This window comes from Acanthopagrus latus, chromosome 15, assembly GCF_904848185.1.
Source record: "Acanthopagrus latus isolate v.2019 chromosome 15, fAcaLat1.1, whole genome shotgun sequence".
In the NCBI taxonomy this organism is placed as follows: domain Eukaryota; kingdom Metazoa; phylum Chordata; class Actinopteri; order Spariformes; family Sparidae; genus Acanthopagrus; species Acanthopagrus latus.
In genome coordinates, this window is record NC_051053.1 from 23,732,019 (window position 1) to 23,758,486 (window position 26,468).

The 26,468-nt window shown below is 44.2% G+C and overlaps 2 protein-coding genes across 3 annotated transcripts in view; one reads left to right on the plus strand and one right to left on the minus strand.

Moving 5' to 3' along the window:
- LOC119033769 (homeobox protein Meis1) overlaps positions 1-2,364 on the minus strand; it is a 217,620-nt gene extending 215,256 nt beyond the window's left edge. Inside the window, exon 1 of one of the 2 annotated variants that reach the window (XM_037124299.1) lies at positions 2,189-2,364. The gene's annotated coding sequence lies outside the window, so the exon portion shown is untranslated. The remainder of the gene's footprint in view (positions 1-2,188) is intronic. The other variant, XM_037124301.1, reaches the window with a different exon arrangement.
- On the plus strand, positions 1-24,874 carry LOC119033768 (sprouty-related, EVH1 domain-containing protein 2-like). The gene is made up of 6 exons (XM_037124298.1): positions 1-581; positions 14,199-14,391; positions 14,482-14,650; positions 15,029-15,093; positions 20,171-20,329; positions 20,506-24,874. The coding sequence occupies exons 1-6, from the start codon at positions 556-558 to the stop codon at positions 21,292-21,294; spliced, it is 1,401 nt and encodes a 466-aa protein (XP_036980193.1). The 5' UTR covers positions 1-555; the 3' UTR covers positions 21,295-24,874.
- The last annotated feature ends 1,594 nt before the right edge of the window (positions 24,875-26,468 follow it).

A 26,468-nucleotide genomic window follows, 5' to 3' on the forward strand; every position in this document is an offset into this window, starting at 1 on the left:
AGCAGCTCGGCTGCTGCCTGCAATCCAACATGGAGTAGAGAGAGATGGGGCTCTAGCGGGGCCACCCCTCGGTAACAACAGCGACGACGCGCTTTTTACGCACAACTGGAACCGGAGTCGTCGGTGAAAACATGCGCCTTAGGACTTAAAAACGGAGTGTGTGCCTTGCGTGTCCGTGTGTGTGCGTGCGTGTGTGTGTGTGTTTGGGGAAGGGGGGGGGAGCGAGGAGAAGAGAAGAGCTGGATTCGGCTACTAAACTGTCTGTATAGGCTTCGTTACCTACTGAAGGCGATGGGGGGATTAAAGTTGTAGGACAGGGGAAGCATTTGCGATCCAGAAGGAGGCTGGGTGGCTCCGGTGGGGGGAAGAAAAAGTGAGGAAAAAGAAGACGGAGGCTCAGCCAGGCGAAGGCTCAGCCAGAGAGCCGACACTCGCACAAAGGCGCAGGGGGGATTTATGCGGAATTGGAGACAGAATCGGAGGAGCCGCGGTGAAAGAATGACGAGCGAAAAGTATGCAACCGCCGTGGTACATTACCTGAGGTGAAACGAGAAAATGATAGAAGAAACACACCCAAACGAGTAAGTACTGCGCCTCTTTGAGCTTTCCCTCTATCCGTGTCTTTTTTTTTTTTTTTTCGCTTCACCCCTGTGCCTACAAGTTGGAGATGATCAGGGCAACTTGGCGGAATGTGCAGCCTTAAACTCCCCCCCTCCCCTCCTCTCCTCTCTCACAAAGCTGGCTTTCATGTGTGTTTTTCTGCATGTGTTTTTTTTTTTCTTTCTCGGTGAGCATTTGGTGCTCGATGCTGCTGGAAAGAGCAAAATGCATTGACAGTGCTGTAAGAAGAAGAAGAAGAAGAGGGGTTTTCTTTTTCTTTTTAGCCCCCCCACCTTTTGGTGTAGACTGGGTCTTGAGAAAGGCGAGAGAGAGAGAGAGAGAGAGAGAGAAAGAAGAAGAAGAGGAGTAGGAGTGGGAGGAGGAGGAGGGGAATAAGCGTGGGTGGATCGGAAACATTTTCTGAAAGGATCTGAAGCGAGAGAGCAGAGCAGGCCCTGTTGCAGCGTAACTTAGAAACTCAAACACGCCCCGAAGTTACACCTTTTATAAACACACAAACAGCAGCGGGTATCACGCACCTCTTGTTTGTGCGTCGTTGTGTAAGAAAGAAGAGAGAGAGAGAGAAGGAGAGAGGGGGGAAAAAAAGAAAAAGCCTGCGGCGTTTACAGAGGTTATTTGGCCACATCTGTATGTTTGCTTCCAACCGAAGGGGGAAGTCTCACAGGATATGAGATATCCGATATGCCTCATCCGCCATCTCTTTCTCAATCGCCCTCATTTGCATAGCCTACCGCGCTCCATTCATAAAAATAAAAAAAAATACCCGACTGTAAACGACGACTTGCTCTGAATAAAAAAAAAAATACGCGTGTGTTTTTTCCTTGAATCGAGGCTGATCAGCTGTTGTCTGCCCGCTCGTGTGTTGACAGACAGGACTCGGTGGATCGGGGCTGTTGCGTCTTGCGAAACGAAGCTAATGCGGAGCCGTGCGATGTGTGTGTAGGCCCTACAGACCTGTTCGTGCCTATATGGAGGCTGCTGGACGCTTAAAATTAGCTTTACCAAGAAGGAGCTGCAGCTGCAGCGAATCGTATCTACACTGGGTATTGTTTAAAAAAAAAAAAAGCAGCACAAGGGGAGATCGTGATAGTGTTGTTTTAGAAAAACGTGTAAATGTGCACACGTACGAGCAGGCGCCGTTTTCACAGCTCCATTAGCCCCGTGTGGACAACTTCTCTGTCTCTTGTCAGGCTACACGGGGCTGTGCTCGGTAGGAATGCCTGCCTTGCAGATCTCTCAGTCGGCGGTGGGGTGGAAGGGCGAAGGGCACCGTAGGGGATGTTTGCGCTGCTGTGGCGTGACGCCGGCTCATTCATAAAAGCCCTCTAACCTTCAGCACGTCCCCCATTCATGCCTGCTGGCCGCACTCGGCTCAGTGCAGCTAGCGAACCTAAGCTACACTCCGTTTGTCTGTCACACGGGGACAGGAGGGGGATAAACGGGCCGACACCCAGCCCCAGTGTGTCTCTGTCATATAGGTTGTTAGCTTAATGTTATGCTAACACCCGAGAGGCGCCACCCGGGGCTAGCTGCCTTCATGTTAATTAAACAGGTGTTTTGAACTAACCTGAGTCCACTTTGAGCTGCCGTGTGCCTCTTTTAAAAACTCTTGAAATGTTCCCAGTGTTCCTCTTTGACAGTGGATATTATCTTTACGACCCTGTTCCGAGTCATAAACTTCTAAATAAACAGCTGAACTCTTAATTGCCATCCACTTCCGGGCCAAGGAAGCGTTTCTATGGTGACCATGTGTCTTTTCGCATGCCACGCCCACCACGTACTCACAGATCGGCGCTAGCTAAGGGCTAATGACTTTAAGTTAGCAAACAGAAGCATTTTGTCCTCGGAATATGCAGATGTTTTACGCGAAACAAGTCAGATTTCTTTACATAGATCTGTCAAACAAGTTTGTAACTGTATGCTAATGCTATAATCAAGAGTATAAATGTGTATCAAAGGGGCTTTGTGTAACAATTTGAAGAAATGTTTGTATATTATTCATTTTTTTTCTTAGCCATATGTGAGCAGAAACACAAATAATAAAATAATCTGAAGCTGCAAAGTAATCATTAACTAAACTAATCAAATTACTGCCATGGAGATGAAGTAGCTGTAAATACAAATACTCAAGCAAAGTACCTAAAAATTGTGCGATTGTTTATTTCTTTACAGGTTGTTTTGCATTTTGACACCTGGTCCCAAAGATCAGTTTCCAGTCTCCTTGACTTCTTATAATCTGTAGCGAACCTGAAAACGCCGTATCAGTCGACCCTGACTATGGACTGCTCCACAGAAGCCGCTTTAATGGACGCGGATGCGAATAGCTGCCAATGTGTCTCTTGATTTTCACTGGCTGACTAACATCCAGACCGGGCTGTCCTAAAACGTCCAACAGCAGCAGATTGGTGTCCATATGAATGCATTTAATGCAATCATCTATCATTAGCTGCTTGTTTATGTGTCTGAGCTAGGCTAACTAACGGCTAAAAGCACATGATTGGCTTCCAGACAAGTATTTCTAAGGGTTATTGAACTGCGTTGTTTTAAAACATTGATGAGTAACTGTAATCTTATAATAATGATAATAATAATAATAATAATAATAATAATAATAATAATAATAAATGACTAAACATAAAGTTTACATGTAGTTTTCGTCTCACGTTAGGTTAATTTATCGTTATTCTTTTTGCATCGTACACAAAAGTTCTGTATAAATGTAAGATGCCTTGTGCTGATTATTTTACATATTTCTGGTGCCACAGTGCTGCTTCGTGCCAAAGCCTGTATTGTGTTATTATCCGCTAGTTTGTGTATTGTGGTTGCCTTATCAAATACGAAAGCCATTATGGTATTAAGGAGGGTCATTAGATAAAAGACGCACCTTTATACCTTTTGTGTTGTGTTAAAAAGGTGCAGCAGTGTAACTTTTCCCCTGATTGTGTTGCCTGTGTCAAAGGTGAGATATTTCACTACCTCTCTTATGACTCTATTCAGCAGGGGTGGATTTTCTATTGATTGAGATTGAGTCACATGCACACATTTGAATTGGCAGGCAATGTGATCAGAGGCACGCACACATGCTCTGTTTTCGTTGACTACATGGCCTAAACTGTAACCCTGTCCTAAATTGGAGCGGATGTGCCTCTTTGCCCTGTCCTTCCTGAGGACATTTACAATATTTTTCTTGCACACACACACACACACACACACCCGGTAGATTCACAACACAAGCAGAGGATGTATTGATCCGGTGTGTGTGCATGCTGCTGCTGCTGCTGCTGCAGGGTCAGCATGTGCACAGTCAGTATTGGACAGAAGATGCCCGGTGACATTCAGCTAAGGTCAACGTAGCCACGAAATATAATCCATCGCTGAACAAAAAGCACTCATCAACTGGCAAACACAGCAGCGAGGCGTTAGCAGGTCTGCATGTTCCCTCGGCAGGACTGTTCTGTTCCTCACACATATCAGGACTATAATAAATTTGACAGGTGTGGATTTTTGGGACGGTGGAAAAAGTTCATTACCGATACAATGCAGAATTGGCAGAACAACTTGAAATAAATAATAGTTATAACAGAAGAGGTTTTCAGGTCCTTCCTTCCTTTTCTCATTTCCTTCGGTGTTTTATATAGGTTCCAGTTCATGTAAAAGGTCTTTAAAGTTAAAAAGTCCACACCAGCAGGACAGGAGCTCCTTTTTCCTACAGAACACACTGCTCCTGAAACTCCTCAGTGACATATTTGCATTATTAATGTCTATATTCATGGCAGAAGCAAAACCGACTGGCGGCTGAAAACACAACAGAGGTTTTGACGAACCACAAATAAAATTATTAATCTGAAAATGCTCTCCTTTTTAATCTTTTTTCGTATCTTGTTTCCTACATTTTCCCAAAACACGAACAATCCAGAGAACCTGGATGTGTTGAATTCACCCGAAAGTTGAGAATGAACTTTATGTAGTAAGATTAATGGTAGTAAAGGGAGAAATGGGGCCTTGAGGCTGACTTTAAAGGCAACATGGGTTGGCGCTACATTGCATTCTGCTCTATCGAGGTTACTAGTAGTGTAGAAAATGGTCTTGCTGGCTTTCTCTTCTGCGATTATTCTGAGTGACTGACCATGAAACCCGACATTTCCTGTTGATGTTTTAGGCTGCTGAAAGGTTTCCTATTGTCAGACTCTATTTGTGGCGAGCTAACATGTGCTGTATGTGTACTGCATTTGCATATTCCGCAACAAGACTACGTAAATGTAACTATTCATAAGACTGCGTGGAAAGTGAGACTGAATGGGGCCTATTGAGCAGCGCTACACACACTTTTATATTGTGCTGTGGGCAGAATGATCACGTAATTACAAATAAAAAAGAGAGAACGGCAAAGAAAGATGACAAGCTAGAGAATAGGCACGGCACTTTCCCATCACTTTAATTAGAGAAACAGTCTGTCGGAGTGGATGTTTGTGGATGAATACATGTGTACAGATGCAGGGATATTAGGCTTAATATAGCACACAAAGAAAGAGAATATCAGCACACGCTTCATGTCCACAAATGAACTTTCTTTGCAGACCCTTTGCATTTTCTCTCTCTATTCTCTGTACTCCCCCTTCACACACACACACAGACACATCATGTGGAACAGATCCTTGTTCACAGTATTTCCTGTGTTTTACAGAGCAGCTCATCACTGGTTGCTATCCGGAGCCTTTATATAATGGCCTGAGCTGTTTATATCTAGAGACCAAACAATGGACCCGGATTGTTTGCCTGTTTTTCTTTTACTAATCTCTGCTCATCAGCTGACTGGATGACCAAGATTATAATAGCTTGAGTTTTCATTCACTTCATTCGGGGAGTGTTTTTTTCCTCGGTACAACATATACAACAATCCAGGTCCTTTTCAGCTCTCCAGTGGATGAACTTGGTGAACTTTGTCTTCCTCAGTAACCAGGCTGCTCGGGCCAATCTTCGTTTCTGATCTGTCTCAAAAGAGATGAGAACCGAGGCCGAACATTTTTATGATTTACCTTATCTTCCACCCATGCCAAGTTTCACAACATATGATATTTATTTGAGTGTATATATGATTTTACTTCTGCAACACGCAAGATAGTCTCAGTCCACCTCTGTCCTGGTTTGAGTTTCCTCAGTCTTATAGCAAATCTCATCACCATGAAAGGATTTTACTGTCCTGAAAAAAGTTGCAATCACATACAGCTCAAATTATTTCAGATGCTCCTTGAAAACATGATATTTTCATATTGGCATCAAATTAAAACTACTCCTCAATAAGACTGTAAATAGCGACAGGAAATGTTGCCGCCTGTAGTGCTAAATGTACCAGCATATTTAGACTGGGGAAGCCCTCAGAGAACAGACTTCCTAGTGTTCCATATGCAAATAATTTTTCAGTCGGTTTGGTGCCCTCGAGCTGGATCACAGGCCGTCCAATTACCAGATAAACCTTTGACGTCTGACAGTTTATGTAAACGAAGACGTGTACCTTATCAAACGTGCCGCCGCTTTGACGGATGCCAATCGCACATACAGAGAGAATTAGAAATCAGAAAGATTAGCAAACCCCTCCTCGCTTATATTTGACCCTGAGCGGTAAGCCTAGCGCAGTATAAGAGGATATGAGACGTTATTAAATGGTCTTGGTTGGCTTTTCAGTCGCTTTTAAGAGGTTTAGACCCAATCAGCTTATTTTGGTTTCCATACTGCTGAATCGTCCACAGGTTGTAGGACAACATGCTTTTGGGCTGCAAAACAGGCCTGAACATACACACATCAAAGTATCTTGACTATCCTGATAGTTAATCACATATTAGTCGCGATTCAGTGTTATGTTGAGGCTTTGCTTTCTCCCATTTTAATATATTTTTGATTTACTGAGCACATAGCATGTTTTTTTGCGGTGAGACTGTGACAGCGTAATCATGAATGGGTCTGTACTTGCAGTGTGCGATTGGCCGGTTGGATATGGGATGTTTTCCATTAACGTTCCTCTGCGTATTAGTGACCTCTCTGTTATGTCAACTGACACACTCGCACTCGCTCTCAGCAGCAGCATCGAGTCTTGTGCTGCCCGGACATGTGAGCGCTCCGTGTGAGCGGCTGATTGACAGAAAGCCGATCACACATCCCCTCAGGAGCCTCCACTGTCGATAGTTGTGAATGAACTCGCTTCACCCCGACGCTCTCTGTCTCTGTTTCTCACCTCCGTTCCATTCACACATTGAAATGAAACTATGAATGTGAGCCAAAATGAAATGCTTTCCTTTTACATAATTCACCTTATTTTGTCATAATGGACTGTTTTTGGGTTTTTTTGCAGCAAAAATCCAACTTATCATCCCCCTACACATTTTTGCCCATGCTTTTGATAACTCCCACCTTTTCTTCCTTCCTAGCACTAATTTTGAATGAGGATTAGACTTAAAACATTAGACAAAACTTCATAGAAATGCTGCTTTTAAGCTGTCCAACATCAAATATAGTAAATCTGAAGTTGTGCATGATAATTATGCATATATAGTATTTTTGTAATGAACTTTACAGTGTGTACTTTGATTTCAAGGAGAAAAAAATGACAATTATAAGCAATAATTTAATTAGGTAAGTCTCCAGGAGCTCAAAGATCCCAAAACCGATTTGGTTACCCCCTCAATGCAGTTCGGCTTTAAAAAAGGTGTATACAAGGTCTTTTCAATTTTAGATCTTGGCTCTTCCGGAGACTTAGATTGTATGGAGACATTTGTTGTTTGCTTTAAAACAAGTCCCCAGCTGCTTCACTTGTTTATTTGCGATGCTGGTCTGCTGCAAAGTTCCAGAAAAAGTTTTGTGGACTACAAAACCTCACCTTTCCTTTCAGAGCACTGTCTGACCAATTTTTTTTTATTATTATTATTATTATTTTTGGATGAACGTATCCTTTTTAATAAACTGTTTCAGAACATGTGGCGTGGCAGCTATCCCTGCTGTAAGAACACTGTCACCATTCAGTAAAGTACAAACCAATAATGAAATCATCCTGATCGTGGGGCACTTTTTTCAGTCACTTCCTGATCGTGCAGATGTGAGTGCGTGTGTGGAGCTCCACAGAGATAGGCAGACCCCGTGTGTGTGTGTGTGTGTGTGTGTGTGTGTGTGTGTGTGGTTCTGTTGATCAGGCAGAGGCGCGGCCAGTCATGCCTTATCAGAGGAAGTATAGCCGCCCTTATCACACATGGCTGGGCTGCCCTCACTGGCCCTTTTATCTGTCACACATGAGCTGGATTCCAGACCTGATAACCAGACTGCTTCCCAGCCCCCTTTACTGTTTTATTGCAATATTGTTAAGCAGAGACCACGTCAGGTATTTGCAGGCTCCAGCTCAGTGAGCTGCAGCCCCAACAGTACACGCTCTGAAAGTAAAAAGTTATTTGTTCCACTTATCATTCGGCGGTGTTGGCTTACAGGCAAATAAAATTAACAAAAGGAACTTCAGAGTTCACTGACAGTGCAGCACTGAAGTGACTTGGCAGAGACGCCACAGGTGTGTCCTCCACCCACAGCTCATTTCCTCATTATGATACGATCTTGCTTGAAAGGTGCGGGCCAGGCAAAGAAATACAAGGTACAGAACAGGTACTTCAAACACAGTGCGGCAAGAACCAATACAGCCATGATTCACAATGAACCTATGTTGAATTATCACTTGCTTGTTAACATCTTTCAGCCTGATGCTTTAGTTTTTTTTTCCACTCTTACCACTGTTTTCAACATTGACTAGCTCGTACACATTGTAGCAAAATATGTCCCCTCTGGAGTCGGTGGAGACCAAAATGGAGCTAAAAGAAGAGTGAATAATGGACATGAGACACTTCTGGTGAACTGCTTATGTTGCTCTGTGTCTGCTGGTTTCCTCATACATTAGCCGTATCAACCTATCGTAGACAACAACACATCCGTGTTGTGTTTCCAGCATGTTTTTCACTCGGCCCAGTCACAAGGATTAAATGTTGGCAGTCAACATTTCTGCAAACCAATGATGCGTTCATCTTTGTACATGTTGTGTGTATCATTCTCACATTCCTACAATACATTTCATCTTACGTTTACATGAGAGGGCAGACAAGCCAGTGACCACAGTTCAAGACTGTGTTTCAAAATGTCTAAGTGTAACATTATTTTTTAAGTTAGGCTCAGGACTATTTCCCCCAAAAAACACATTTATTTTTTGAGCCAAAACATAATTCTATCCTAAACCTAACCAGGGCATAAGCACAGAGTTTAACTTTGAAATTTAACCTAACGAATTACCAACATTTATTCTGGCGATTGGGATGTTAGATTAGCTAGACATCAGTAAAAGCACTGATATGTACCCAAAGTAACAAGCATCAATCACTCCTCCTAATAAAATACACAATTGGCTGTGAACATGGAAATCGGGCGCCATAACCTATCTATGCTGTTTTACATCTGTGGGTGAAGAGAAGGAGACGTCTGCAGTGTGGTCAATGAAACGTTGGTTGTTTGCATACCAGACTGTTTAATTTGGTTTGGTGAGTGATTGCCATAATACTCACCATACTATCACTCAAACTATATGTTATTATCATTATTATATTGGCCTGTGCCCATCCTAACTGAAAGAGCTTGTGAGTCATGGTTTGGAGGAAGTCAGCTCGCAGTAAATCAAAAAACGTGGCATAAAGACATAAAAAGAAAAAGGAAAAAAAAAACAGTCACCGGTCATTGACCACCAACGGGCAACAGTATGGTGAAAGAAATTGTGCAACGTTTCTGGCAACTACAGTAAAGTAGTAGAAGCAAGACACACCCTGCACCTTTGACCTGATGACAGCAGCTCATATTGAATAATAAAAAAAAAAAAAAAGGATGTGACACATTACCTGCTCTTTCCTTATCAGTGAGGTGGTGACTTCCACCTTATCGTCCTCCTGAACTGAGTCATCCCTCCACTCACCCCAGCTTACAGAGATGGTGCAGCCCTTAAACATAGCACAGACTGTAGCAACTGTAAACCACCTGAAGTACCGTTTCTGTGTCCAAATATTAGGCAACCATAATGTTTGAAAAAGTTTGCATAAAGGTAAAGATGGTGTATGTGAATTCCACCCAAATAGATGAGTATAAATAGTATATCTACCACCTTTTCTTAAAGTAGGCGTCACAGTCCTTTTTCAGCATCGGTACCTCGTGCCGCATTCGTGGGGCCAGAATTAGATTCACAGTTCCCAAATGTATGTGTGTGTCTGTGTGTATTTGTGCCAGAATGTGTGGTCACTCCCAAGTGTATTAAAGTAGCGCATTGCTGCTGGTTGTGGCTGTCTGTGTGTTCCAGCCACAGATTATAGGGCCTGTCGGCAGACGGGGCTCTGTACGCGGGTCACAAGACAGCCCAAAATGTGACAAGTTCATCTCAGGGAGCTGATAGCCGGTATCGTGTATCTTAAAGCGCATGAGCTTATATAGCAGAGAATTTGGTGTTATTTCTGTATGTGGGTGGACTGGATGTGCGGTTCTGTATGTGAATGTGTCGTACATGTGTTTGACTCCTGTCAAACCGCTGTGGTACTTTGATTTGAAAGCAGCAATTTGGGATTTTCACTTTAAACATTTGTCGGTGTCAGAGCTGCTCTGGAGGCAGAAATCACGGCCCAAATTGCAAAACACCCTCTAGCGTCCACCACTGAGCCATACCATTAGGTTTTACACTGTCGCGCCAACAGGGGCACGGTGTCCTGAATCATGTTAGGAGGACGAAGTTTTAGGGCATCCAAACAGATGTTTTTTTTTTTTACGTTGATAACCAATCAGCAGAATAGATGTTAGCTGAGTACGTTTCTGGGTTTGATTTTTTATTTGTCAGGACTCCATTGTTAGCGTGAAGTTGCTGATTTTGCCGACCGGCCATGATTTTCTATCGGAGATTTCATCCACTACCCCTCATAACCTCTGAGGGGCAGAAATTAGAAACGACATGAGTATTTGTCTGGTCACAAGCACCGAAACCTACATACAAATTATGACTTCCAACAGGAACACAACTTCTGTTGAGTAGTCAGCGCTCTTCTAATTACAGTATTTGTTGTCAGATAAGGCTGAGTGCTTAGCAAACCTGACTAACGCCAACATCGTCCAAACAAAACATCTACAGCACACAAGGAGGCGAGAGAGATAATTTCAAGATCAGGGTGATTTATTTGAGTAACTTGTTATAACGCGTTTGCCTTTGTTTATGAAGTCATTAGTATTGTGTATTATCCTGAGCATTTGGGGCGTATCATGAGTTGTTATTGGGCTGGAACGCGTCCAGCCAATCTGGCAACACCGATCCAGAGAGCTAACCAGAAAAATCCGGCATGGCAGCACGTAAAATTCAACCAAACCGTTCTTAGCATGACAACCAACATCCGACAGTAGTCGACTGTGTATACGTGAAATAATCTTACTCAGATATTTGAAAAAGCTGGTTACCAGACATCCAGCTGACCTTTTATACTCAAGCTAGCGAGCTGGTTTGCTGCCCAGACCCTCCGAGACGACGAAATGATAGAAATATAAATAGAACGTTGCTATTTTGAGCTTCTATCATTTCCTTTTGTTACCATTCAAGTTTCCCACGTGGCAAAACCTGAATGACTGTTTGCCTCCACCCGCTGCGGTTTGACATGTCAAATAAAATCCTGCCTACCTACGTTCTGTGCCACAACAGCTTCAGTTAGCCAGTAACAAGTTGTTTTCTTTGGGCTGAAAATTAGTTTTAATACTTTGTTAGGTTGGTTTTTGTCTTCCTTCAATACTGCAACAGAAGAAGTGTAATTCATATTTCAGTGGAAAAGTCTTTACGAGAGAAAGGTGGATTCAGAGAAAGCATGTGCGTGCCCGTGTGTGTGTGTTTACTTAAAAGTGCACACCTTGTGGGTGAATCTGTAGCTGCTTTCCAGTACGAGCTGTTTGTCTGCTGTCACCCAGTCAGTCAGTCTGTCATTCAGTCACTTTTATGAATGTGTGTGGGTGGGAGCTGGTGAACCAGTTTTGCCACCTGTGTGTGTGTGTGTGTGTGTGTGTGTGTGTGTGTGTGTGTGTGTGTGTGTGTGTGTGTACGTACATCAAATCCCTGGGACTGTCTGTAAGCTAATTATATAACAACACCTCTCTCATTCACTCCCACTCTTCCTCCCTCCCTCCCTCTTTCCATGTTTCTCTTTCTCTCTCTCTTCAACCCTCTCCCACACACACACACACACACACACACACACGTACGAACACGCAGCGCAGCATCGATGCAATACACAGAGGTACATCCTGTTATTGTCAGATCATTCATGTGGATTGACTGTGTTCATTGTGTCCCTGTGAGGGTGGTGGCTGTCATGCTAATGCTTGAGAATGTCTTGTATTTTACCATTCAGCCTCCATTGTGTCGTCTCATGTTAGAAGCACTGACGTCTCTATTGACTGCAGAGGGAGTTTTTGTCGTGTATTGTGCGGCGCTGCTATATAGACTAAACTGTAGCTGTATTATCTGTCAGTTTTTGTGCGACGTGCGTCTGATCACGGCTGCAGTCTGCTGGTTCCTCATTTGCTGCGTGTACGCGAACCGACTGGTGTGAAGCTGGAATACGATTCCTCAGGTTTAGGTGATAATTAGGCTGCTGCTAATCATAATATTCATTATCAAATCATCTGTGAGTTTCCTTTTACTGAGTGATAATAATTAGTCTATAAAACGTTAGAAAATAGTGGAAAATGAGCCGGAGGTAGTGATTTTTAACAATATAATACAGAGAAAAGACGTTAATCCTCGCATTAATCATGCTACAACAAGGAGGTGATTTTCAATTCAGTTGTTTTTTATGTCATTTTTGATTATTTGATGTGAAGACGCTTCAAATCTTCACATTTTCTTAAGTTTTCTTGATATTGAACATATAATTACCTCAGCAAAGGATGTCTATGTTTTTCGTCCCTGTCAGTTTTTTTGGTTAGTTGGTTTGTGAGCAGGATTACACAAAAACTACTGGATACATTTCCACCAAACTTGGGTGCAGGATGGGTCTCAGCCCACAATAGATCCCAATAACTTTTGGTGCTATTTGATACTGAACGATAGGGCATTTTAAAATGTTTTAATTTCACTGGGAAAAATGCATGGATCTTGACGAAATGAGGGCCATCCCAACTTATAGATGTCATTGTTTGGATGTTTTTCCATCATCCCATGATGAGTGTAGGGATGTAGGAATTAAAACAGGCACATCGCTGTTACACTTATATAATATTATTATATACTAGACCACTGGAAGGAACATTTTTACAAATATAGCTACAGGGTTAACCGAGGGAAATGTTTTGCAGAGATGGTAACCCATGCTGAGTGTGACTCATCGTTGTCTCATGAGTAATTTGATTTATTAATTCATATTTGGTCATTTAAGCGGATGATTTTCAAAAGAACAACTGTACAAGACAAAGCATACAGTTCTTTCCTCACAACACTTAAACACATCACGAGAACAAAACAGGAGCAGGAAGAAGAAAAACTTTCAAAGCTGTTTCTTAATAATAACACACGACACAGTAGATACAGACTGCTTTCTGTTTCATGTACACCTGTTTTTTTACTCTCCAAATCATATCCAAATTCAACAATATATTATAATAAGCCCATATTGTTATCATTTAATATCACAACATTGAATACATTTGAATGCACCACATTGCTGGACATTTTGAATCAGTTTTTAAAATTGTCATTGATTACGTTTTTTAGTGAAAGAATTTAATTTATTGAATGATTCCACAAAAATGATCTTAAAAAAGAGTATGAAAACTCTCTCACACACACACACACACACACACTCACACACACACACTGACTTTAATGTAATGTAGCTTTGTGTTGTGTTTTCTGTCTGACTCGTCCCGGTGCAACACCTCCCACCGCAGCGCAGCGAGGACCGGGCGAAGTCGTGACTTGAGACGCCCTCAAACATTCTGCCACTGTGTGATTCCAGCTCTATAATAAACTGCTGTGGCATTAACTCACTGTGAGACTGCTGCCAGAAGAATTAAGACTTCAGGAGAGTCATTTTTTTTACATGTAGAGGTCAGAATGAAATGGTAGGATTTTTAGTTGAGGCTTGAATACCATCAGCATTTGCCATTCTTTGTTATATTTCTTTATAAGCAGAGTTACCGAGAACTGGCAGACTACGTGTATATTTCTCTACATTTTCTTCGATGGTTGTTTGTCTGCATGTGACACCTGATGCAAGCCAAACTGGAATATACAGCAAAATACAAATCATCAATTTAGCTGATTGGACAATCAACGAAATGCAAGCTAAGCGTCGGCATCGGGACAATTTTCTGTAACCAAACATGTTTGCTGAGGTTGCCGTGTTCCTCGCCACTAGATGTCAGCACTTAACGTCACATAAACACGTGTCGTAATAAGCTGCTTTCACAGTCAAACTATATGGTTGTTTTAAAACAAAGTCAGTTGTCTGTCTAATAATTCTTCCCCTCTCTCTTTCTCTCTCTCTCTCCAGTGACAGCTACATCGTGCGTGTGAAAGCGGTGGTGATGACGCGGGACGACTCGAGTGGGGGCTGGCTGGCCCAGGACGGGGGAGCTCTGAGCCGGGTCGGCGTGTGCCGCCTCCTGCCGCCTGAGCTGGCCCCCGCGCCGGCCTCCAGCTACTCCCAGTTCCTCATCCGCGGTGAGCGGCTGCGGGACAAACAGGTAAAATACAAACAACCACAAAATGTCAAAGTTTAGGATGAGTTGAGGATGAGTTGTGGTAAATATGGCTGACGTGTGTCGGATGAACAGGTGATCCTGGACTGTCCGCTGAGGAAGGACCTCGTGTACACCATAGCGACGCCCACGTTTCACCATTGGAAAGTGGAGGACAGGAAGTGTGGGCTGTCCTTCCAGAGTCCAGCTGACGCCAGAGCGTTCGACAGGGGGGTACGGAAAGCCATCGAGGACCTGGCTGAAGGTACGCTGAGCAACAGTGGAACCAAGAGTGGTTGTAGATAAGTCAGGGGTAACAAAAGACCAAATGCAGCTGACTTTTTAAGCTTCGTCCGAGGTAGAAGTGACGATCAAATCATTGTTCATGTCTTTCCAAACATGTACAGTTAATGTTGAAAGACTTTGAGATAATTTGAGCTTCAAACTCGATGAGTGATGACAGATGGGACGCCAAGATGTTCCCGTATCGTTGTACTGCCTCCTCGGCTTCTGTTAACGTGCCCACAAAGTCCATCTCCTGCTCACCGTCAGTGGATGAGCTTCAGGGTTACCCTCACACATGCATCATCCGGTAAGTGTTGGATCCTTGATTTAAAGCCTGCGCCTGTTTTCTTCTGTGTAGGCTCCACCACCTCCTCCACAGCACTCCAGAACGAGGGCGAGCTGGGTGACGACGACGTCTTTACAGTAAGCTTCACCGTTTCCTACGTGCATAATGGTTTATAGAGGTCAATCTAGTCATTTAATTCAGCAAGTTGGCCCATTGTTACAGCCACAAACCCTCATTTATGTGCTATCATCTAACAAAATAAGATGTAACGGTAGTGTCAAGGACTTGTGTGTCAAGAGTAGTTCATCAGTAGTTCAGCGGCTTTCTGGTCAAATGAGCGTGTAGATCTGGCTGGAAAGCTCAAAAAGCCCTTTTGCTTCTTTGCTTCTTTATCAGCGACAGTGGTGTGAAAATGATGCGTTAACGCTGCTTTATCATAACAAGGGTTTCGGGTTAGGGTGCAACTTTTTGGATGAAAGATAAGAGAGTCGATGCAACAGTCTGCCTTTGTTGCTCTTAGTTCTGTGTCAGTTTGTCTTGGCTATAATACGACCCAGGAAGGCCAGTCAGCAGATCCATGAACATAAACATAACACACAAACACACAAACTTCTTGAATCAGAGTTCCTGTCTGCCAGTTAACGTTGAACAACTAACAGCCCCTGCCTTGTTTTAACACGAGGCTGTTTTGGTCCTGGACGGTCGCTCAGTTTCTTCCTGTACTTCTTCAACATCTCCAGTCTGCATCTAAACACGATCAGGATCCGTCTTTGAAAAGGAAATACTACCAGAAGGCACTGAAGTACATGTTGCCAGTGTTTCCTCCGTCCAGCAGAAAGTATTTAAACTCCGCTCAGGATCCGCTGTCTGTCACGTATACCTGCCACAGCACATGAAGTATGTGTGTGTTGTTTGTGTGTCAAGGCCTCTCTACCTTAAGTTAGTATGAAGGACCCCCTCCCCCCACGCTGCAACCTGACACCAGGAGCAGCAGGCAGGGTCACGGGGTCACTTCCTGTATCCCACCACCTCGCTCCCTCCTGCTGACCCCCACCCTCTCCTCTCCACCCTCCCAGTCGAAAAAAAAAAAAAAAAAGAGAGTCGCCACCAAACTAGCAGCTAGCAGCTGTTTCCCAGCTTAGTGCAGGGCCGGTGATTTACGAGAGGAAGTGCCTCGTGGTTCATCTTTGACTCGAGCTGTCTGTAAGGGCCAAGACTAATAGGTGCTCTGCTGGGAGTGTACAGCCACCACAGAGACGCATACAAACACACGAGGAGGGGTGGTGGAGGGAGGGTGGAGCAATCCCTGAAAATGGAGCGTCGGGTTTTCAGGAAAGTAGAAGCTTTCAGGGCAATAAATCCCAGGAAAGTTCTCTCTGTATTGTGACTCAAAAAGCTGCCATATTCATACAAATAAGACTCTCAGCTGCTCAACTTAACTTTAGTAAAGCTAAAGAGAAGCTAGTAATAAAACAGATAGTGGGTTAGCCTCCATATTTCTAATTTACAACCATTTTAAACTCTTTTGGGTTTAGTTGTGGATTGGATTTGTCAATGAAAGGAGATCTATTCATTCAACTGGTCCCAACAAAGAGCTGGATTGGTGCAGATTCGTGATTTTCCGATGTAACTTCCTCTCTTCCGTTCGTCAATCATCAGCTCCCAATCATGTCATGAGTCACAGTAGATGGACAAAAACAGTCCAATCTATCAGTATGGGTTGTTTCATGTCAAGTCTTCAGGACACATCAGATCAGATCAAAACTCAGATCTTCACTGACCTCTTCCACTGATGACCTCAAACGGCTACTCAGGCCCGTCCCGTCCTACGAAAGCTGCTCAGTTCAAGCTAAAAAACTCGACTTTCAGGGTTTAAAATTTCCCGGATCTTCCGCGTTGTGGGCTTCATAGACTGTGCGCACCACAGACTTACACAAACTGAGCCCACGAACTTCCAGGTGAGCGCCCGGCTAACTTAAATCGGAATCTCAATCGCCCCCTTGTGGCTGGTTTCATTTGCTGACAAGTTCATAAAGTGACAGAAAATAACTGTTAGTGAACGACACAAGGCTCATTTGTTTCACTCAGTGAGCCTCATCATTGTCAACAACCATCAGACTGTCAAACGTAACATTACTAATGGATCTAAAATCATGAGTTGATAATTATGGGACACACGGTACCGCTTGCTCACCCTGTGCTAATGACCTTTCCTAAAGTTAGCGGTGGCGGCAGAGTTTGCGGTGCGGGCAGTCGTGGACAGAGGGAAATGCTGCAGCAGATTTACAGCCTTTGGGGAGGTGGGGTGGGAGGACAAGGGAGGACGGTGGGAGAGCTGGGGGAGAGCTAGGATGGACATACTTCCCTAAATTATTCCTCATTCGCCAAACCTAAACTTAACCCAACCCTTCCTCTGTCCCTCCCTTCAGCACGTCTCCTCGCTCTGTCTCTATTTTGGCTCATTCACAACAGGGGGAGTGAAAGCTATTGAGGCAATTCTGGGCTCATCCCAGGAGAGCGAGACGGGCCTGTTGAAGGATGAATCCTCACGAGCTTTGAGTCGGGACATGTTTTGTGTCAGAAAATAACTTGAAATGCCCTCTGTCCAGCCTTGAGCCGAGAATATATAGAGCGAGGATGTCCAGAAATACGAACTCTCCCCCTCAACTCCTCTCCGTCCTCTTGTGCAGCCCGAGCTCGCAGCAGAGGAGTCTGGTCTGTGTTTTGAATTAGTTGCAGCCGTGGTGGAGTACAGAGTCGGACTGGTTTTAAACCGTATCAGCTCCTTCCCCCCCCCCTCCTCCTCCTCCTCCTCCTCCGGTAATGTCTTCTCCAGGGGGGCGGGGCCAGAGCGGAGGCAGCATGTTATGTTATTTTTGGCCGGCTGCTCTGAGGGCTTTGTAAGAAAGCTGGGGGAAATTCTCTGCATGGCGGTATCCATGTGGGGAGCAGGATATAATAGGGATAGCTTCAGCAGACAGACACACACACACACACACACACAGCAGATCTGGGTCATATACCTCTGGCGTATAATCTATAGCGTTGGTTTTAGGCCCGCTGGAGTGCCAGGTTTTGACACGTGAAGTGAGAATTTGTCAGTTTCAATAAGTTTAAGAAATGTTGAGGGACTTCCGGAGTGATATGTTATCTGACAGTGACTCATGTGTCATGACTCACTGCAGGGAACACTGTTGGTCTTCAACTTGAGAGATTCCCACAGACCAAAAGTACGGCTGCAAACCATCATCGGGGCCCTTGTTCCGTTGGGTTATGCTCCTTTTGGTGGATGCTTTTTGTCCACATTGCCTTGTCAGGTCACCACTTTGGTCAAGACTGAAATTTTTCCGCAAGTTTTTGGATCGAACGCCTAGAAATGTAGTCGCTAATGGTCCCCAGACGATTAATCCTACTGAGTGAGATGACTTCTCTTGTAGATCCACCACAAGCTCACATTTTAAATTAGGAATAAACATTCAGGAAACGTTTAAATCCCCTTTATTAAACCCGTTAAGATATAGTATGTAACATTTCTGCTTTAAAACTGCATTGAAAACGAGGCCCTCTGTTGTGCATTTAGTTGAGTTTTGTACTTAAATCGTCAGAAGTGTTTCCAATAATGTTTAAACCCAGAAACAGATTTCATTTCTTTTAGTCTTTTCCAGCACATGTCAAAGTGGAATGAGAACATTCGAATAACTGGAATCAAATCTTTTTTTTTGTGCTCGTCAGGTGGAATCGTTCTTCACATCTGCAAAAAAAAGAAAAAAAAAAGGGGGGGGCTCATAAATCTGAAAACCGCTGGCAGAAAATGACCATGTAAAAACTTTTTTTTCTGTGACGGAGGAGCTTGTTAACCTTTGATACATGTTTCTATGGCGACTGGCCGTGTGAGACTCGGAGCAAATGAAACAAATGCAGAGAGTGATTTTTGGACACATAACTTTACTTCAGCGCAAGAAGGCGACAGAATTGAGAGAAGATAGAGTGTAAATACAGCTTTATTTCTTCTTCTCACACAAAAACACCTGCAGCCTTTAGGCCAAACACATCGTGAGTATCTCTGTCCGTGACACACGATGAGACAGGAGTCGTCAGCTGGTACACTGAAGGCTGCCCTCCTCTCTGCCTGTCTGAAATCTGCCTGTCTGAGCGCTACAACGGCAGCGGCCCCGACTGTCTAGTGTCTGGCCAAGGTTTGACTTGGAGTCGAGCCCTGACAGCCTTTAGCGGAAAGGGGACAGGATACTGTTCACACACAGAAACACACACACACGCTCGACACACACACACACACACACACAGCGGTGGAGAAGAGAGAAGGAAAGGTGGAATGTGTAGAGGTGAGATTGAGGGAAGGAGGACAGGTTGTTGAGGAGGAGGAGAGGCCACAAGAGGCGATACTGGGAAAACTGAACGCCGGCTTCCTCATAACAAGTCGCTCCGACATCAACAATAGTCTGTGTTCAGGTGTGTGTAACAGGTGTAGGTGCTATTTATTTTTTATTTGTTGTCATGCTGAAACAATTGGTAGGATTAAAGGGTAAGTTCACCAAAAAAAAAAAAAAAAAAAAAAAAGCTCCTCAATGACTGAAGCAGATGGGGACTTGTTTTGAATTGTAAAAATATAACATCAAATGGCTCCATGTAGCTCGTCCCGGCATGAGCCAAGTCTGTGGAAACCCTGTGGAAATCCCAAATTTGATTCGAAAAGTCAATATTTACACCCTGGACACACAGCCGAGCTTGTGCAACCATGTTTTAGCAACCAAACCCTTTTAGATTTGAGGCTAAGTGAAAAATTTGGCTTAAAAAGTTGTGAAAATAAGTTCTTTTCCAATCAATTTGTGAATTCGGAGTTTCCAGAGTGGGATAAATCCCACCTGCACTGACATCACTTGACTCTTGCGTCGCCTTGCTAACCTCGTTTATCAGAAATGTTATAAATAAACGTGATAACCAGGTAACATAGTTTTAATGTTTGTCTGAGTGACTGTTGCTGGTGTTTTCAGTCAGATGTCGCTTTCAAAGTCGGACCAACACAAAGTGATCCGCAGTGAGCTCCCGCTTCCTGTTTTTCCCAATCAGAGCTGCGCCGACGCTTCCTGTTTTTGTTTGTCCAATCGTGGCGTCCTCTCGGACTAAAAATTTGTTTGGCGTATCCAATCAGAGCGCAGCTTTCAGCCCGCATCCTGTGTTTGTTTGTCCCCTCAGAACACCACAGACAGCTCATCCAACTCCTCCCAGAAACTGGAGAGCTCTCTGCAGCAGCTCGAGTCCTCGCCCCTTCCGCAGAGACACAAGTGCGTGCTGGGACATCGCCACGACCTCCACGACCCCTACCGGCTCTCAGACCACTACTTCATGGACCAGGTGAGACCACAAACATCTAGTTATATCACAGCAAGAGCGCAAAGGACCAGGTGTTCCTTCCAAGACGACATACCCTGCTGAAACTTCTGATGAAACCGTTTTCATGATTTTTAAAAAAAAAATAAAGCTGAACAAACTGTATTTGGTTATAAGTTTCTTTCTGTCTTTCTCCTCAGCCATTGTCTCGGCTTCCCCGTCATGTCACCTTCCAGGAAGACGAGGAAATCGTCCGCATCAACCCTCGAGAGCGCAGCTGGGAGCGAACTACCGAGCGCCTTCATGGACGCGCGTCAGATCGCTCCTGGCTCACGGGCTACGAGGACTACCGCCACGCCACTGTGCGGGACAAGTTCATCCAAATGGACGACAATGAGTCCTACGTCCACTTTGCCAAGACGGAGGCACAGAAGCACGACTACACCTACCCCTTGGCGCCGGCCCTGTCGCCCTCAGACTCTGACCCCGCCCTCGGACCCTTGGTAAATAAGGGCCACGGCGGCTCGTATCGCCAAGGCTTCTCCTCTGTGGTCTCCTCCCAGCCCCGCTCCTTCCTCCCCAGTTCCTCCCCGTCCACCAACGGGGGGAAAGGGCGGAAAGAGGACGGGGTGGAGCGCGCTCAGTGCGAGCACTGCGGGGAGGCCTTTTACATCTCCGACAACAGGAGAGGCCGGTGCCAGGATGCGCCGGACCCTGTGCGGGCGTGCATCCAGCGGGTCAGCTGCATGTGGCTGGCAGACACCATGCTCTACCACTGCATGTCAGACCCAGAGGGGGACTACTCAGACCCCTGCTCCTGTGACGGGGGCGAGGGCAGCGGGGGAGGCCGGCTCGGCTCGCGCTGGTTAGCTCTGCTCGGCTTGTCTCTGGTGGCGCCGTGCCTCTGCCTCTACCCGCCTCTCCACGCTTGCCACCGGGCGGGGCTCAGGTGCGGCTGCTGCGGGGGCCGACACAAGGCCGCGAGCTGAGCGGCCGCGTTCGGGGGGGGGGGAGAAACCTCTCGGAGGAAAACGGCAAAAAAACAAACCTAAACCCAACGCAAGCACAGGGAAAGGGAAGGATGGGGAAACACACAGAGGGGACATGTGGTCGCGGCTGCTCGCTCTCTTGCCTTGGTTTCTCTGGGTTTCTCTACAAATTCCAGACACTGAAATAAGCCAAAAAAAAAAAAAAAAAACACAGTTGGTGCATTTTCTGAACGGCCTGGGAAGATAAGCTCCCCCTTACGGCAGACAGTTCTCTCAGCTCTCCACGTGGCCATTTCATGCTCTGTTTCTAGTGAGAGAGCACTCTTTTTCAGGGGGCCTTTTTTTTTTTTTATAGCTGACCTATATGTCATGTATCACATATGCAGGTACTTTATACTTTGTACACTGACTCGGCGTCAAAGAACTTGAAATTGTTCCTCTGTTCTATTTTTTTTTTCTCTCTCTCTCCTTTCGTTGTACGCGCGGCCATTTTGTTTATATTCCAATATCAGGCCCGCTCAGCTCGACTCCAGCTACAAGAGAAATCAGACACTACACCTCTCTGCGTGTGTGTGACGAGTGTGTGTGTGTGTGTGTGTGTGGATGGTATATGTGCATGCCTACAAAGTGCGCCGAGGTCTTTTGTTGTCTGTACCGCAGCTTATAGTAAAGCTAATGTATATAGTCCACATAGCTCTCCAGCATCGACATCTTCTTTGCTCACTGAAACAAACGTGGTACTCACCTTAATCTTCTTCTAATAATCCCAAAGATTCGTGTTTTTATCCTATTTATTTTCTCACTGAATTAACCTACCAGCAAACAGGGCTGCGATTTACTCTCTCGATGAGGCGGCGCTCGAGCACCTCGTCTCCCAGCTCCTCTTCACGTTATTTCAAACAGTGCCTAAACTACCACCTGAAGCAGGAACCTGTCCAGAATCCCAGTCAGTTTTTTTTTTTCAGAGGGGGGTGTATTTTACTTAACATGCGCCCAAAGTGGTGTGAGAGTTTATGGCTCTGATTTCCTCATTTTAAGGACTGAAAAAATCAATCAGAGATACCGTTAACGTCTGAGCCCGTTATGCCTTAAAATGTTTCTAACTCCTAACGTCGCCCTCCACCCACCCGGTCCCTCTGAAGATGTCTGCGCTAAGGAAACGTGTGACTGCAGTTACGGCCCTGAAGCAATCAGCCTCAACACCCACTCTTCTAAACTTAGTTTAAACTATTTTTGTAAAGAAAATAACTCATGTCAAGTGTTTAAACTAAGGACTCTAGTTTGCTTGCGATGTACAATCAGCTCCCCTCTTTGAGCCGACTCCCTCTCCAGTGGAGCGCCGGTCACATACGTGGAAACTGTTCGATGCTTCTTCAAAACATGTATAGGTCTCAGAATCTTGTTATTATAGTGAAAATTAGTATGAAGACTTTTTTTCTGTCACTGCATCAACGTAGTGAGTCGAATTTCAGAATTATCTGTAAAAGTGAAGCCGACGTGTTAGTCGTTAGGAGACATTTTGGGAAATACTTTGCTTTTTTTCAGAAGATTGATATTACCGTCACGTTTGTGTGTTTAAATATGAAGCTAACCTCGAGCTAGCAGGCAGTTAGCTTAGCTTAGCATTCACAAAGCTAGCCTGGCTCCTTCCAGAGGTAGCAGAATCCACCAACCAGCACTTCTACAGCTCATTAACTAACTTATTTAAGACCTTTGTTTAAAAAAAAAAAGTTTTAAAAGTAGACAATTTGTGTTTTTTAGGGGGTTTTGTGCTGGACTGTTTCTTGTCCGGATGCAGTGACTTCCTGGAATCTCTTCTGGATAGAAAATGTTTTGTTTTACCTTTTAACAGAAGTATTTCCCAAAGTGTCAAACTATATAACAAACTCGGACATTAACACGAGAGAAAACTTTTCTAGTTTGTGACTGGCGTGCTCTATTCCTCCGTCCTACAGCATCTTTTTCCCTCCGTGCCAGATTTGATCATCATGCCCACAAAGAATAACACCAGATGTTCAACAACAGCTCGGTTGAATTAATTCAGTCGTTATTACGACCCACATGTCCATGGAAAAGTCGGGTGAAGTTTTCGTAGTCCACAAAACATTTCTGGAGCTCGACATCAAAACTGTGTTGCAGAATTCTCCTAAAAACTTTTAAATTTACTTATTTCAAGACCCCGTCTAAAGTGTGATTACACCGGAGGAGCTGTATGAAGCTATTTTAAGTTTTATTTCAGTTGTTTTTACATGTTTTGTGACAAATCTCCAGCCAGACACTCAAAAAATGCAGTGCGAAACTTCACTGGTCTTTCTGTCGGCATGGGAATAATTAAATGGTGACTGAGCGTCCATTTTTGGGTGGACATGTCCTTTAATGAGATAGAAACTGTTAACGTTTGGTCATTGAGGTCACGCTGGGTGTGTCGATGAACAAACATCCGGCGAGGGAGGAAAACAAAAACCTCTGTCCTTTCCTGCCCGTGTCACCTGGCGTTTAAGTGACACTCGAGCCAGCCAATCACGCCCCCACACTGACAGCACAACACTAAACCGACGACCGCTCGGGTGCTTTTTCTTTTTTCTTTTTTTTTTTTTTGTTCTCGTCTAAGCCTGGTTTGATGGCAGCGTTGGGGATGTGACCGGTAACACAATGAGCTTTTTTCAGAAGTACAAAAGAAACAAAAAGCAGGACATCAGTGAGGTCCCTTTGGAAGAGAAACGGGAGTCTGAAAAACAGCCGAAATCCCGGAGACAAACATCCATCCCCGATTGTTTTGCCAAGGAAATGTCACTAACTGTAGTTGAAATGCAGAATGCCTGAGGATGTCCTTCTTCCTTCCCTGGTTGTGTCTGTTTCATACATCCTGTCCTCTGTCCCAGTACGTCCTTGGTGTGTGTGTGTGTGTGTGTGTGTGTGTGTGTGTGTTTATCCCACATCCCTTTCCCCTCTCCTCCTGCTCCTTGATCCGACGCGACTTGGATCGGCTGAATATGCTATCACATACTAACACTGATCTATTATAATCGGATCCTTTTTGATGATGTGATGTATCAGGGACGGGGGCCAATCAGATTGGAAAGACTGTGTGTGTGTGTGTGTGTGTGTGTGTGTGTGTGTGTGTGTGTGTGTGTGTGTGTGTGTGTTTGTGAGTCGGCGTCAAATCTTTTTCTCGTTGTCTGGTGTTTGAGTGTGTTCTCACATGTCAGAGCCATTTTACAAGTGCCTGAACGCATCCTCTTTATCTCCTTGTGTATTTAAAATTGATTAAAAATTAAAGAAGACTCCCTGTAATGAATTAGACCCATTTTTTACGCTTAGTATTTTTACCTCTGTAAAAAAAAAAAGAGCAAAAATTATATTATATATATCAAGTGTATGTTGTACATTTTTATTTCTATTTTTGTTTTTTTTTAAATAACTGTTTCTAACATGTACGATGGATGTAGCTCTTGCTTTCGAGAAGGAACAGGAAGTACTTTGTAGATACTGAAGGGTGGGTCAGGTCTGTGAGAAAACTAAAGTGAAATGTGTGTCTTACCTTCCGCCTCCAATAAAACGAGAGAAAACAGTGAAACCACACGCGAGTCTGCTGCTTGATTTCACTCCCGGACTGAAGGTGCTTCCCTTTTAAAATATCGACTGTAAATCACTTCCTCTCTGCTGCATGTGAGACCGTTCACCTCCGTGTTTCACTATTTTTATCAGCTCACCGAGTCAGTGCTTCAGTTTCAGCTCATCAGATGAACGAAATGAGAGGAAAGGATTTCTGTGAATGGAGACGAACTAAAAAGTAACTAAAAAACTGAGACAACTTCCCCTCTGTGATGTGAGTCCGACTCGGCCATTTAGGGGATTTTGGCTAAATGCTAAATGCTACTGACAGCGTGCTAACTCGCTGATATTGAGCCGATGTACAATTTAAATTTTCATCATCTCAGTTTAGTGCATCAGCATGCTAACACTCCTGTCCAGCGTCCCCCACTGGACCTTGTCAATGGTCAACGAGGAGAGACGAATACACGTTTCATCCCATTTGAATTGTGCCGTGAACGACACGCATGAAGTCACCACCGGCACCAACATGGCCGCCAACTCCACACAGAAACGGTATTAAAAAATATGAAAATCACAATAATTCTGCTCTTAATGACGACTGCAGTCACTGAAATGAGAGCTGGTGAGTTTTGAAAGCTCGCTGATACACAGGAGCAACTCTGCCAGGTTGAAGTTGGTGAGTTTTGGTGAGTTTTAAACGAGACGACGTCACTGACGCTGAGCTGTTGTCATAATTACCTACATTTGATTAGTTTTTATGACAAACTGAGACTCTCTCAAGTTGAAAAATGATCTTTTAAGTTGTCAAACATCACCACACAACTCAAAAAGGATCCAAATGTAATTAGCCTCTTGACATTTACAACCATACATATTTTCCCAGGACAAAACAGTGGCAGTTAACCTCTGATGTGTTCACATCTGGCACCACACTGACATTTCAACAAATTCAACATTTAAAAGTGTGAAACAATTTTTTTTGATTTAACCCTGAAATACAGACCGGATTAGATGTTTTTAAGGAGACCGCGGGATGATCTCCAGCTGTGTTTTGGGTGATTTTTTTTTAGCAGGAAGTTGGGACATCCCCAGTCAAAGCACGACGTCGTCACAACATCAAACTGAAAACTAAACCTGAAGCAGCGTCTTCAACATATCCGTGGTCTGCAGAAAGGTTTGCCGATGGGAGACTCATTTGTGTTGCGCGTATTTGACCGTAAACCAAAATGTAAAAACCCAAAATGTTCTCCTTCACATGGTTGAAAACCAAACATCACTCTGTTTAGCGGAGCAAATCTAAGCAGGCAGTTGTTTCCAGCAAAATGAATTGTGTTTTTCGAGGCGACCCATTCGGTAGAACCGTCTGCTGACAGAACACTTTGATCAGGAACGAGACTCACAAACATTCAACAAATAGTTCGAAGCCGTATACAAAGTCCCTAAACAGGTTTTTAGAACAAATAGAGAGTCTTCAGAGAGAAACCCGAGGCCTGAAGTTTATTATCCTGTTTTAAAAACTTCTGTAGCTCGATGCACTGAAACCTTTGTAAAGTATTTACTGGGAGGAAGCACAAAGAAAATAACCACAGCCTCGTACACCCTGTTTCACTCTCCTC

Coding starts and splice junctions, on each gene's coding strand:
- LOC119033768 (XM_037124298.1), top strand. CDS start 556: ATGATAGAAGAAACACACCCAAACGA. Junction 14,392..14,481: donor AGCGGCTGCGGGACAAACAG/GTAAAATACAAA, acceptor TCGGATGAACAG/GTGATCCTGGACTGTCCGCT. Junction 14,651..15,028: donor CATCGAGGACCTGGCTGAAG/GTACGCTGAGCA, acceptor TCTTCTGTGTAG/GCTCCACCACCTCCTCCACA.